We start from the raw sequence: 13,900 nt of genomic DNA on the forward strand, positions 1-13,900 counted from the left end.
AACATTTCGTTATGTTTGGAGAAGCTCAAAAAAAAAGATAGTTGAAAGATTTCTCAAAATTTTCCTTTTTTTCATCAACATATACAGACCCCGTTCGTTGTTGGCAACACGTCCGTAAATTTTATGCTGCCGTAATCGAATGTTGCCAAAATCGAATGGTATTTTTGTCAATATTTATTTTTTTATTTTATTTCAAATTAATCAAAATTAATGCGAAACATAATATTAGTTAAAAAAAAATAATTTAGCTCAATTTTATTAGTTTAAGCAATTGAAAATGGAAAAAAATATATTTTTTACTGTTCGAAACTATTGTTATAAGGTTTTTTTTTAAATCAGGCTTATATGATGTTTTAAATAAATTTGCAATACACTTGAAATAAAAATTAAAAATTGAAAAAGTGACAAAATACTATCTTGTTTAGGATGTGGCTATACACAAATGGTTTTGCACGGTTGTTGCCAAAATCGAACGGAGTTTGAATATTTCTTTTCTGTCGACCGTGGCTTAGAGGATAGCATTCAAGTCTTCTAAGCCAGAGGTCATGAGATCGAGTCTCGGTCACAGCATACTTAGTACTCTTTCTGTGGGTAGGTGATGTTAGCATTAGTAAGATGCTAGCCATTATACCCTTGAAAGATGTACGCTTTAGTATTAAGTAGAATTTAGATCTCTTCAAAGAAACATGAAGTTTCACTAAGATCCTATATGTGTGTGTTCGATCATTTCTCTTCAATATTTATAACGAGAGATTCCTTAATGAACTCATGAGCCGATATTTTTAGACTCCATGAGTCCTCGGTATACAAAATACGAAAACTTTCTTTCAAACAAATTTTTTTCCGCAGATTTGCAGATTGAAATTTTATCAAAGGATACATAAATAAGTTTATTTAGAAAACGGTTTAAACAACTTTTAATTTCTTTTCTTATTTTTCAAAATAGACATCTGACTTAGTTCAATAAGATCAAATTGGAAGAAGGGGCAGTGTGCAGGATCTTCCTCCCCCTTCACTATATGAACCTTTTTTCACTAGATATCAAAATTGTGTAAATTATGTTATGAAGTTTGTTTATCCTGTAAAGATTCCATTATATATTTTTTATTATTTTTTTATTAAATGCTTTGTCCCCTTGAAGTTAAAGCGTCCAAAAATAAAGAAAAAAAATCAGCTTTAAAAAGATCTAGCTGGCAGTTATTGAGTGTTCAACTGACAAAAATAAATGATTGTTACCTTAGTTTACTAAAGTAGCAAAAACTGAAATGACTTCAACATTTATTTCCAGCAGATTCTTCGAGTTATCAATGAATCATGCAAGATTCCTTGTAAATTAAAAGATTTTCCGCTGAGCTGTCTTGGCACCTTCTTCAAATATTTCTTGACGTTTTTTGTAATTTTGCACGACTATGTAACCTCCTGATGGCTCCAAATCACTGACATTCCAGTGGCTTGAGTTTCTATTTAAGTTGATATTTCGTGGATTTGAACTTGTTAAATCAGTAAATCCCAAGGACAAATTTGTACTTCAGACTTTCTGTAAGTTTGTTTCGTCCTGTTTATGTTCATTTGAGTCATCATTCTCATCCATCTAGGGAGTTTGACTTTACTTTTCATGATTTGCAAACATCATACATCGGTTTTTCCCTTTAGGTGGTCTCCTTAAGAATTCTGGATTGTTAAATTTCTTACTATGGCTGAACAAGGATGAGCATCTACAGTAGACTGGCCCAAATTTGTATGGGATGATTTTTACAACAAGAAGCACGAGCTGGCGCAAAGGACTTGAAATTTGTATGGAGATTTTCGGCAAAATGAATGAAAAATCGACATACTATCACTCTTTGTGTTCTAAAATATGTTGCCAATATGATAGAAAGCTCAAAATTTCAAGAATAGTAGTTCAAACAATGGCAAACAAGTTTTTAGAAGATTGTGACGCGATACGAATTGGCTGTGATGAGTTATTTGCAATTGAATGTGTGATTTTTTTTTTTGCATTTCATCGATATATCGTGAACGATGTCGCTTTGTCACACTATGAAAATAACAGATAGGAAGTTTGTATACTTGGCAAAGTTGTATCTTATCTTATAACAAATATCTTTGCAAAAAGTTGAAAGAAAGGTTTGCTTTCTAGCATACATTTTGCCGAAAATCTCCATACAAATTCCAAGTCCTTTGCGCCGGCTCGTGCTTCTGCCAAATGACCAGAAATCTTCAGAAAGTCATTATTTTACCTAAAGGCACCAACCTAGAGGGTGCCGCGTGGAATGTAAGGATTTTTTTTGGTTATGGGTCAGTCTAATCTACAAAATTGGCAAATGAACTATTCAATAATTTTTTTAAAGTAAATTTCTGCATTAAAATTGTAGAAAATACTTCAAATGTGGTTAAAAATACCGTCTGCATAAACCATAACGTTATAATAGCAATTTGTCAGAGTATAGTAATCATGTTTCGGTAAAGCGTTGGATTAAAATTTAAATTCTGAAGATAAATTGATAACACTAGTTTACAGCATTTTTGAACTAAGTAAGCTGCCGATCACTTTTGATGTAAAATCAGGCACTGAGTCCGGAAATGATATTCAAAAAAGAACTCAGTGGAACAGTTTTTAAGTAATGTTTCAAATATGAAATTTTGAAAAAATAAGAACAGTACTTGCACTTGGATTCAAATTTTTTGGACTGCTTAAAGTTCATTTGAAATCTCTTTTTTGCATATTAAAGGTGAATTACTTTGCTAACAATCATCTGAACTTCTCTTTTGCGTATGATCAAAAGTATGGCTGGTAATAGTGAATTTCTGATAGAAAAAAAATGATGAAAAAGGCATTTTTTAGAGAAAATTTTGATTTATTGACAGCTTTAGACTCGATAGTAACATTTTAAAAATCTGATTTTCTATGGACCAATCGTGTTGCCGTCATGGGGAGAAGTATTTTTACGAATGCCAAAATGCCAAAAATTAAATAAGAATTTAGGCTTTAGAAAAATTATTCATTAAATTCAATCAGCCAATGAAGAAGAAAGTTTTTAATGAAAAACCAGTATTTGAAGATTCAAGTAATCCCTCCCCATGGTCAGATCTTATTGATATTTGGCATGTGAACTTCTGGTAAGCTAATGATCAATTTTAGGTTGGAGCAAGTGAGATTTATCATGTTTAATTTTTCCTATACAGTGTACCGTAGTGTACTAATCTTAGTATAGGCTATACTAAGATTAGTTCACTGCTGTTCGTTAAATTATTCAAAAATGCAAACATTTCTGTTTTATTAAAGAACTTCTTCAATATTCAACTGATTTTGAAAATAATCACTTAAAATCTTTGTTTTGAATTGACATTTATAGTCCATAGATCCAAACTCAGATTTTCCAAATGTTATTCTCGAGTCTGAAACTGTCTATAATACCAAATATTCTCTGAAAAAAACATTTTTCATCATATTTTCTATCAGAAATTCACTATTTTCAGCAATAATTTTGATCAAACGCACAAGTAAAGTTCAGATGATCAATAGTAAGGTTATTCACCTTCAATATGCAAAAAAAAAATCAAATTAGCTTTATGCAGGCCACGAGATTTGAATCCAGTACAAGTATTTTTTATTTTTTCAAAATTCCATATATAAAGCATAACACAAAAACTGTTCTACTGAGATTTTTTATAATCATTTTCGGATTCAGCGCCCGATTTAACATTAGAAATTAGGGTCGATTAATAAATTTCACGATGTCGTTCACTAGTGTAATCAATTTTTTGAATAATAAATCAACAGAGAAGGTTAGATTAGCAGAGAAGTTGAGAAAAATACCGACGGCACACTGTGTAGGATTTGAACTCTCCATCTATGGCTTTCTAGGCTTACGCATTACCGACTAAGTCCGATTTAAAATACATGCAGGGACTTTAAAACTTTGAAATTTCGTTGAAGTCCAAATGCATTATTGATTTTGAAGAGTATTTGAAAATTCAATTTGAATAAACTTTTTTTATACTGGTTTTCTTTCCAATTTTCTAATTAGGAACTAGGATCCTAAATTCTGTATCAATAGTCTCGAAACAAAATTTATCAACAAAATGCTGCCATATTGATAAATGTTTTTTAAATGCAAAAGAATAATAGACATACCTATAGGTAGTTGTGTGATTCAATAATTGTAAAAAAAAATATTGTCAGTTAAATTTAAGAGAAAAAAAACGATGTAATTACTGTACAAATAGGTTCTGCGATTTATGCTTGTTAATCTTTATCCACTAAATGCATGAACGAAAAACAAAAACATTCTGTAGAAATTTCGCCTCCAACTCTGTAGATCCTGTGTGAAATATCGTTTATTTTCCACCAATACCTATTTTGTAGATTTGCTCCTGAAAAAAAATCATAACTTCTCATCAATTCTCCAGTAGCAATCGGCACAAACTAGCTATCGACGCTTCCATTTTGAATAAGCCGATTCCCCACCCATGAATTGAGTAGATTTTAACCATTTTACCTTCTATAGAATTAATTTTGCATTCTCATTTTAGCATTTCCAGTAGTAGTTTTTTTTACTTCCTCTCATCTTAGCACTCAAATTTTCCCCTCAAACTTCCAGCTGTATAATGCTCGTGTATTTTTTCTCGCTGCCTTCTAAAACCCACATTTATTCGCATCTTTAGAGAATAAGTTAGAATTTTACTCTTTAAACGCTACTAATATTTTTTCTGTTTTTTCATTAATTTTTTTCCTCTTCCATAAAACCGTTGATCAACAGTGGATGATGAAACCGATCGACGATACAAAAATTTCATGAATGCCATCAAACGGAAACGGTTACAACATCTGAAGGAGCAGCTTCGGCAGCAGGAAATCGTCAGCAATCAGCAGTGAACTTCTTTCGAAAACCGAAAAACATCTGACAAATGAGAATTCAAATTTATCATTACAAAAAAAACACAAAGGCCACAACAACAACAAAATAAAATGTTAAGTTTTGTTAAAGTTTCCATAGAAACCAACTCCTAGGCTTTAATATTTTTTAAGAGCAGAGACTGACCTGAACCTGATCCTGCAAGGGAGCGAACCTCCTTGCCGAACTCGGTTTTATTTTGAGCACGAAAAGAAGGAATTTCGATCGACTCGTGAATGTGAACAGTTTTTTATTCCCTTGTGAATTGAAAAAAAAACAAATTTTTCTAATTTGAGCTTTCCCAATTATTATTATTATTAATATTTATTTAAAGGGTCCTTTAGCAATTGTCATTCGGGTCAAAAAGAGCTTTCCCAATGATCAGAAAAAAAATCAGACTCAAAATCAAAATAAGAATTACAATTGAATATTCAGATTCAGAATTCAGGTTTTAAATTAATAACTCTTCTATTTTTAAATTTTCAAGGGAATAATAATGTGTTCGTCCACTAAATTATAAAACTAGTAAACAAATCCGATCTTCCTGAAAATTTTTGAGCACTAAAGCTCAAGAAGTCAAAATGAAAACCAGTCTGCTTCATTGGCGTTGATCATTCATGATATTCAATCAGACATCTAACGAACAAAACAAATACTAGAAAGACGAAAATAGACAACCTATCTTTAGCTAAAGTTTAGCGACTGCAACGTTAAGCGGTGGCAATAAGCACTAGAAAAACTTTTTCAAAAAAAAAGTTAGTAGGAATTCAACAACGTCGTAGCTAAGTAGTATGTCGTGGGATTTATGCGCATGAACAAACTTAAATTATACAGAAAAAAAACGAGAGAAGGCAGAAAAAAAAATTCAACAATCATTGTGATATAAATTTGTGCAAATAGGTGAAAACAAAAGAAACAGCTGCAAGTTAGTTTGTTTCTTTTATGTAAGGTAATATTATTATTGATACTTTCCATTTACCAAGTAGGTTATAAAAAGACGTAATTTATTAAAAATTATGGTCCATTTCAGAACTAGCTTAAGATAAAAACGAACAAACGTCAAAGAAATGAGTTGAACAAGTGACTTTTCCAGTTACATGTTAACAGCGACATTTTCATGCTGAAAATGTTAGCCAATTCATTCTATGAAATCAACCCGACAAAGCTTTAAAAATGTCTAGATTGGCAATTCTAAATGTTGAAATTACCCAAACGTTACAATATTTCAAAATGGAATGTAAACATCCGTCCGCCATTTGTTTCAGTGCAGATTTGCGAAACAAACCTTGCCATAAACGAAATCAAGAAAAGCTTCTTAACATAATTTGTTAGTAAGTCAATCAATCCCAAACGTAACTACAATCACAAAACCATCCTTCAATCCGAAGTGATTCCTACCGATCAAATAAGAGATCTCTCGAAACTGATCTGCCAAGCCAAGCCAATAGGTGGTATGAATAAGAAAAAAGCAATTACTTCGATAGCTTTTACTTAGCTCGAACTTTAGAATGGCTAAATTTGAAAGCATTTTCTTGACTAGATATGAAAAAGAAGAGAAAAACATTTACTTTCAACCTGCTCCGGATTAAAAATATGCATGCCATTCGAAGTATTTGACTCACAAAACTGCTCGAAAATAGCAAAAGCAATTACTAGAGCTTTATTCATATCAGCCAATGTTCGCCGACTTTAAACGCCCCGATGTAGGCAAAGCCGGCGTTACCCTCCGATCAAAGCACACGAAAAAAGAGGAAAACCAGTTTTTGAGTTTTCTTCTCCGATACCTACCGGCACAATTTGAGTAAACCCAGCTTAGCGGACTGCAGCTTGCATTCCCTGTGAAGCTGGGCGAAAAACATTTACCACCGAACGACAAATCAATCTTCAATTTGTTAACCATAACAACAAAATCAGAACAAGAAACTGCCTTACTAAGCAAATAGAAAAGTGTTTTTTGCCGATATCAATCGTAATACTGCCCTACAGAAGGAGAAAACATTACAAAACATAACATCGAAAAACAACGAGCATACCCACAAAAGAAGAACAAAAACTGTTAAATGTTAACTCTCCATGCGAAATTCTCAAAAAAAATAACACACACAAACAACGAAAGTCAAACAAACATTGTAAATATGAACCCATTCTAGGAGATACGACAGAAAAAATTCAACGCAAATTCGATGCAACCATTATATTGGAAGTGTCCCAATCCTTGATGGAAATTTGAAATTTCGACACGCTAGTCAAACTAGCAAACGTTTCGGTGAAAGTATGCAAAGGCTTTTTACAACTTTGCACCCAAGTTTGTGCAAACGAATCTTTATCAATCATCCTAGTTATGCTGCTAGCTGCTAGGTGTATAGCCTCTTAATTTATCCCGTTTTAAGTAACTTAGGACCGTAGGGCAACTTTGAGAAAAGAAAACGAAACTCAAATAGCTGTCCCCATTATTGCGCTAAATCAACCCTTAAACCATTCTCCCATTCTCTCAATGAACTCAATTGAGCTATTTTTAATTACCACTCTGAGAAATTGGAACATTAAAGCGTCTGATTCCTAACTGAAGAAGAAAAAGCAATAGGAAACTATTTTATCTATTATTTAAGAGATACTTAAGAACACATCCACCCACACACAAACTTTTGAATGGAAACGTTAACGGTAACGTGGGGTATTTCCTCGTGCTTCAATGGAGTACATAAACACACTCTGTATAGAACACAACATAAAAAAACCAATTTGAAAAAAATACAAACTCCATTCGAAGCCGATTTGAAAAAAAAACTGTTGTAGGGAAATGTTTAGTAGGTAACCTATTGTTTAGTTTGTTTATTTTTATTCTGCTCTTCTTCGCTGTATCGTTTCGTGTAAAATATATTATGTAGTAAAGTAAAGAAACGAGAAAGATGATGATGATAATAAATGAAAAACAATCCAAGAGAGTATTTTGGAATGAATAATTGTTGAGTTTTTTTTTTATTTAACAACCGAAAATCCAATACGTATGTATTTTGAAACAGAAGATAGATGAGAACCACTGTCCAATTCCCTATGAAGTTGTTCAAGATTTTATCACATGAAAAACAATATTGCTGACACCTATTAATTATTTTCTTTACTAGTTAACAATAAAAAGAATAACTTGGCGTAGGAGAATTTGATTTGATTCACAAAACAACATGATCCCTCCACCATCTTCGAATGTCAGTAAGGATTTTTATTTTTTTTTTTTTTAAATAATAGGAGGTGTACCAAAAAATGTTAACAAAAAATGTTCCAAAAACAAGGACCGAATATATCATCGTCCATGAATAAGAAACATTTTCGTGGAGCGAAAAGTAAATTGATTTATGAAAGTTAACTTTTTATTTAATTCAGCTTAACTTTTCATTTAATTAACCTTTGTCTAAAATTAAAAATATATTAAATAGATGAAAGGTCATTGACTACTTTTTACCCACATTGCTTCTCATGTCACAGGTTTTAAGATTTAAAATTTATTTTTAAATTTGCCTTCAACCCTAAGATAGCATTAGAATAAAAAGTAGGCAAAAGTAGTATTTTAGAAAATTTATTCGAAAAGAAACTAGAGCTACGGCAGCTACCCTTGATATTATAAATATATGGCATTGTAAAGTTCATATTATCAAAATTATTTCATAATGCTTGTTTACCAATCATTGCGCTTGTGCGCCTTATCGTACAACAGTGCTGCTTAAAAATTATAATAAATTCATGTTAATATTCTTAAATTCTGACCACCTCACAATTAAATTTTGAAAAACTTACATGCTTAAAAGTTGATGAACTATAAAGGTAGAATATATTTTGATTAGAAATTTAAATGTAAAAAGTTATTGAAAAGCTTGTTTTTCTTAAGTCAAAATATGAATTTATTTATTCACATAATGTTCAGACATTAATGAAATATATGTGATATTTTTTCATGTCATGTCACTCAAATGTGCGAAATAACTTCAAAAATTATTTTTTTGTAAATATACGTTCCTTTACTGATTTGAAGAGTATCAATATTCTGATCACTAAACTAAATTGAAAAAATATGAATTTGCAACAAATTCATGTGGTGAGAGAAATAATTTTATGTTTTCACTCATCTCCAAAAGTGTTGTCTATGGCCGGACACAAAAACGTAGCAAAATGGCTCAAATCACTTGCACAGGGGAATATGGAACATTCTTTAAAGCCTTTCATAAACAAGTTTTTTACAAACTAAAATGGAACATAAGTTTAAAAAAAAAACATGAGAAAATTTGTCTATGACTGGACAGTAAAATTTAAAGTTTGTAAAGGACCAAAATTTTTTCGTTTTTAAATCCTTATCTTATGTTAACCATTTAAGAGTGCTATAGAGATGGAAAAAATCAAAGTTTCAAGTTGAAATAACGTTGGATATTTTCTTGGTAATAGACAACAATATAATGTCCTGTCATAGACTAATTGCATTTTTTTTTAAATTACCTAATATTTTGTTTTAACTTCTGTTTTGTTATCTTATACCTGCGGTAGTAGAATGATAACTAACCAATGACGACGTTTATGTGCAATTCACATTTTACAAACCGATAAAACTGACCACAACATCAGTACGGTAAGTGAGCCTAATCTCGCTATATTTTGTCAGAGGTTTTCTGATTTGACATCAGTAGGCGAAATCTTTAATTCTTTAATATACAATTTTTTGGTAACTAAGTTTCGAATTTTTTTCTGAACTCTGTTATAGTTTGAAATAATCATTTCAAGCTTTAGTTCACGAAATATATCATGTTTTTTAAAGTGTGTCGATGTTCCTTATTTGGCACTAATTGTTCCTAATGTTAACATATAGGTGTTCCTTATGTAAACATATGAGGAATAATGTATCCACGTACCCAATATTACACAATTTATTCCTGATTTTGCATATGGGTCTGTTTTTTTTTATTACTTTAATGAGAAAAATCTCGAAACTCACATTTTTCTAAATTTTATTACGTTTTTGGAATATGAATAAGGAAATAAGGACTATTGAAATCCTACACAATATTCCTTAACGCTAGTTTTGAAGAAAGTAGTGGATGTTGAGCTTATTAAAATTTAAACTTTACCTATTCCTTAGAAAATTGTTATTGTAATGGATACAAATAAGTACAGTCATACAGAGCATCATGCAACATCATGGTTAGATGCAACATTTGAGTACCACAAAACTTATTCAATTTATTTTTATATAATGTAATAAAATTAACATTTAATGATGATCCCATAGTATCTCGCATCGTGAGATAGTTTTTTGAAGTTTTTAATCCTCATAGAAAATTTAAAAAAATGAAATTTTTACATTACACAGTATGACGGATTGGCTTAATGATATTCCCTACAAACTTAATATCTAATAATTTTGTTATCCTATATCAACACTGTTGGTGTATAAATTTTTTACGGACAAACATTTAATTTTTTTTTAAATGAATATTTTTTCGTTACCAGTCTGAGCTAAAATGCATAAACATGCAAATCAATGCTTCACAGTTAAAATCTTGTTTCCATGTGTTTGAATATGATTTAAAAATTTTTTTTGTAGTATTTTTTATCCTTAAATGCAAACAGCATCTTTATGCTTTCTCTTAAAGAAATCATTGATAAAAAAAAAATTAAAATTTAATTCGAAAAAGATAAAAAATAACTGCAGATCGTGCTTAATGCGTAACGAAATTACGAATATATCAGAAACTATAACTTTTCAAACTTTTTCGATTGATTTTGCATTAAAAACAAAGGTTGTTGCAATCGCATGGTTTTGTAAATTTAAAAACAACTGGTGAAACCAATTATTTTCCTGATTACGTCAATTTGATGTCCCATTAACCTTAAAACTTTTGATGAACAAGCTGTATGATTATCTGTAGACATTTGGTTTTTAGAAGCCATTGAAGTTGAAAAGTGTTGCATTATGCCCCAGGTGACGGTATACAACGTATTTTTTTATTTAGATTTTATCCATTTTTTTCTTTCGATTCTGTTCTTGTCGAGAAGCTCTCTGTAACTTGATGGTTTCCTTTTCTGTCGCGTAGGGCTCGATCTTTACAACCTGCAAAAATATGTTTTCAACATTTTCAGCATTGAAATACTAAATTTTCAAGAAAAAAAATCGGTTGACAAATGCAACTTTTATCTTCCATTTCTAAAAAGGTATTTTTTAAGAAATATGCTAACAATTCTATTCAATTAGACATGCTTTGAAACAATCCGAATTTTACGAAAAATCCTGTGTGTTAGAAAACTAATTTGATTGTTAAATTGCCAAATTAGGAAACCTACCTTAAGTCAATATCACCAACTATAGAAACCGTCTATACGTCTGCGAATCTATATTCGAATATCCATGGAAAGTCGTTCAATTAGTTGTACCTGCCGTCAGCAGCCGATCGAAGTGTGAAGAGATTTGCCAGTCACTCTCAGGAGAAATTTTGACCATGTGTAGGAGCTTCGCCAGTCGATGATGGAGAAATGTTGATTGTTGTCGTGCTTTATCCGCCATGCGAGTAGTGAGACTCCGTCAATTGAGAACAGTGCCAGTCGGTTGATGAAACAAAACAAGTCGGGTCAAGCGTGACGGGCGAAATTTACCATCACTGATACTTCTATCAAAATACGAAGAATACTCATAAGGAGATATACAAAATATTGAAGCTTTGTCAATGGATGAAGTGAATTTCCTTTCTGTTCCTTTTAATTTTTAATTTGATTTGTAGGTTGTGATAACTGACTAAGATCGTTTTTGGAAACTCATCAGTGCAATTCGACTCTTGACCTCAGTTTGATTCCGTGATTGCACGGAGAAAACAAATCAAAATGTGTAAAAATTAAAATAATAGATTTAAAATTCATAAAATTCAATAAAATTCAATTACATAGTTCTTAAGATTTTTTGCTTTCAAAATATTACGCCTATGAAATTCTACTTGTTTTAATATTGTCGGGATCCTACTTGTTCGGATAATATTCAAGCCAGATTTTTAACTATTCCTTGTATCAGCCAGTAACAGATCAAATGTAAAATATTTATTTATAATGCATGTTAGATAGGTTTTTCAGAAAATATGCGAATAAAGGAACTTACAAGTTTAGTTTCGCACATGAGGTTTTCCTCAAGCAGACTGCCTAACCTTAGTGAAATTTGTGAGATAGATGGTTTGATACTTCCAACTATCCGAAAACTAATTTTTGTTCACACGTGGCAAACGATAAATGTTGTTCGCGAGCTTCAATAGAAATTTTCCTAATTAAATGAGATGGCTTTACTTCGTCCACGACCAAACACTTAACTTTCTATTGTACTCTTCTGAACTATAATTTTCAATTTAACTTTTCCTCCACTTTAACTTTTCTCTGCTTAACTCCCCTCTACTACTACTACTCTCTCTTTTTCTTCCGATTTACTGCTTTTCCTCTCTCATGACATTCGTGACATTCAATTGACATTTTGTCTTTCCGACAGGGCCGTCCATCGAGCCCAGCGGTGTTGATCGTAACACTACTGAAAATATTCTTATACGAAAATGTGAAATTTAATAGATGTTCATGATAGATATGCTCTGGTAGTAGACTTTAAATATTTAAATATGTGTGATAAATTTTAAACTTTCGAAAAAGATTTAAAAAAAGAGATGATTTCCAGGCAACAGAGAAATGGCAATGAAAGTGATGGAATATTTGAAATCCATTCAATTATATAACAAAACTTAGTATAACTTTGTAGCATGGAAACAGCAAGGGACCGAATGTAAAAAAAGGTTCTTAATAAAAATAAATAAATAAATAAATAAATAAATAAATAAATAAATAAATAAATAAATAAATAAATAAATAAATAAATAAATAAATAAATAAATAAATAAATAAATAAATAAATAAATAAATAAATAAATAAATAAATAAATAAATAAATAAATAAATAAATAAATAAATAATTCAGCTACTAATAATTCTATACCACAAACTTCATTTTCATTTTTGAACTCGATGCAGCATCATCTGAAAACTATGTTTGAAATGGTAATTTTGATAAAGAAATATTCCAAATAAATGACACCTGTCTATTTAAACATGTTTTGAAAAATTTATGAAGCACTGAAGATTTAATTACAATCCTGAAAAAAATAAGTTAAGAATTTATCATTTTTGAGATAGTGAGAGAGAATCATTTACTTCGTACTAGTAGGTTTATTGATAAAGTACTACCTACCTACCTAAGGGTCCAGCGCCGATTGACCGGCGCATAGGGCTGAGATAAAAGACCTCCACTGCTGGCGATCCGGAGCCAGCGTCTTCACTTGCTGCCAGCCAAGGTTCTCGTCAACTGTGCGGATTTCAGCGGCTAGACTTCGCCGCCACGAGCTTTTGGGCCTGCCTCTTCTTCGATGCCCATCTGGATTCCAGTCAAGCGCCTCTCTGCAAATCTCGTTTTCACCTCTTCGCAGCGTGTGCCCAATCCATCTCCACTTACGTTCTCGAATCTCGATTTCTAGCGCCCTTTGATGACACCGGCGATGAAGTTCAACGTTTGAGATCCAGTTGCCAGGCCACCAAGCGCGGATGATGTTCCGCAGGCAGCGATTCACAAAAACTTGCAGTTTTCGCGTCGTCACCGCATATGTGCACCAAGTCTCACACCCGTACAGCAATACGGATTTGACGTTTGAGTTGAAGATTCGGATCTTAGTTCGTAGAGAGATCTGGCGTGACCGCCAGATGTTTCGGAGACTCGCAAACGCAAATCGGGCTTTTCTGATCCGGGTTTCGATGTCCTTCTTGGTACCACCATCAGGCGTAATCTGGCTACCAAGATACTGGAAGCACTCCACTGTCTCAACCTGTTGTCCAGCTACCACGAAATTGGAACGATTTCCTGTATTGATTTCCATCGACTTGGTCTTTCCGACATTGATTTTGAGACCTGCTGCCTTGGAGCTTTCGGTGAGGTCATCGAGTTTGCT

The 13,900-nt window shown here is 32.0% G+C and overlaps 1 protein-coding gene across 4 annotated transcripts in view; it reads left to right on the plus strand.

Annotated features, from left to right (window-relative positions):
- Nucleotides 1-7,861, plus strand: part of LOC129748797 (A disintegrin and metalloproteinase with thrombospondin motifs like) — a 633,996-nt gene extending 626,135 nt beyond the window's left edge. For all 4 annotated transcript variants that reach the window (XM_055743549.1, XM_055743550.1, XM_055743551.1 and 1 more), the window contains one exon: nucleotides 4,764-7,861. In XM_055743549.1, the coding sequence (XP_055599524.1) occupies nucleotides 4,764-4,879 (116 nt within the window). In that variant the 3' untranslated portion in view covers nucleotides 4,880-7,861. The remainder of the gene's footprint in view (nucleotides 1-4,763) is intronic.
- Nucleotides 7,862-13,900: the final 6,039 nt, after the last annotated feature.

This window comes from Uranotaenia lowii, chromosome 2, assembly GCF_029784155.1.
Source record: "Uranotaenia lowii strain MFRU-FL chromosome 2, ASM2978415v1, whole genome shotgun sequence".
NCBI lineage: Eukaryota > Metazoa > Arthropoda > Insecta > Diptera > Culicidae > Uranotaenia > Uranotaenia lowii.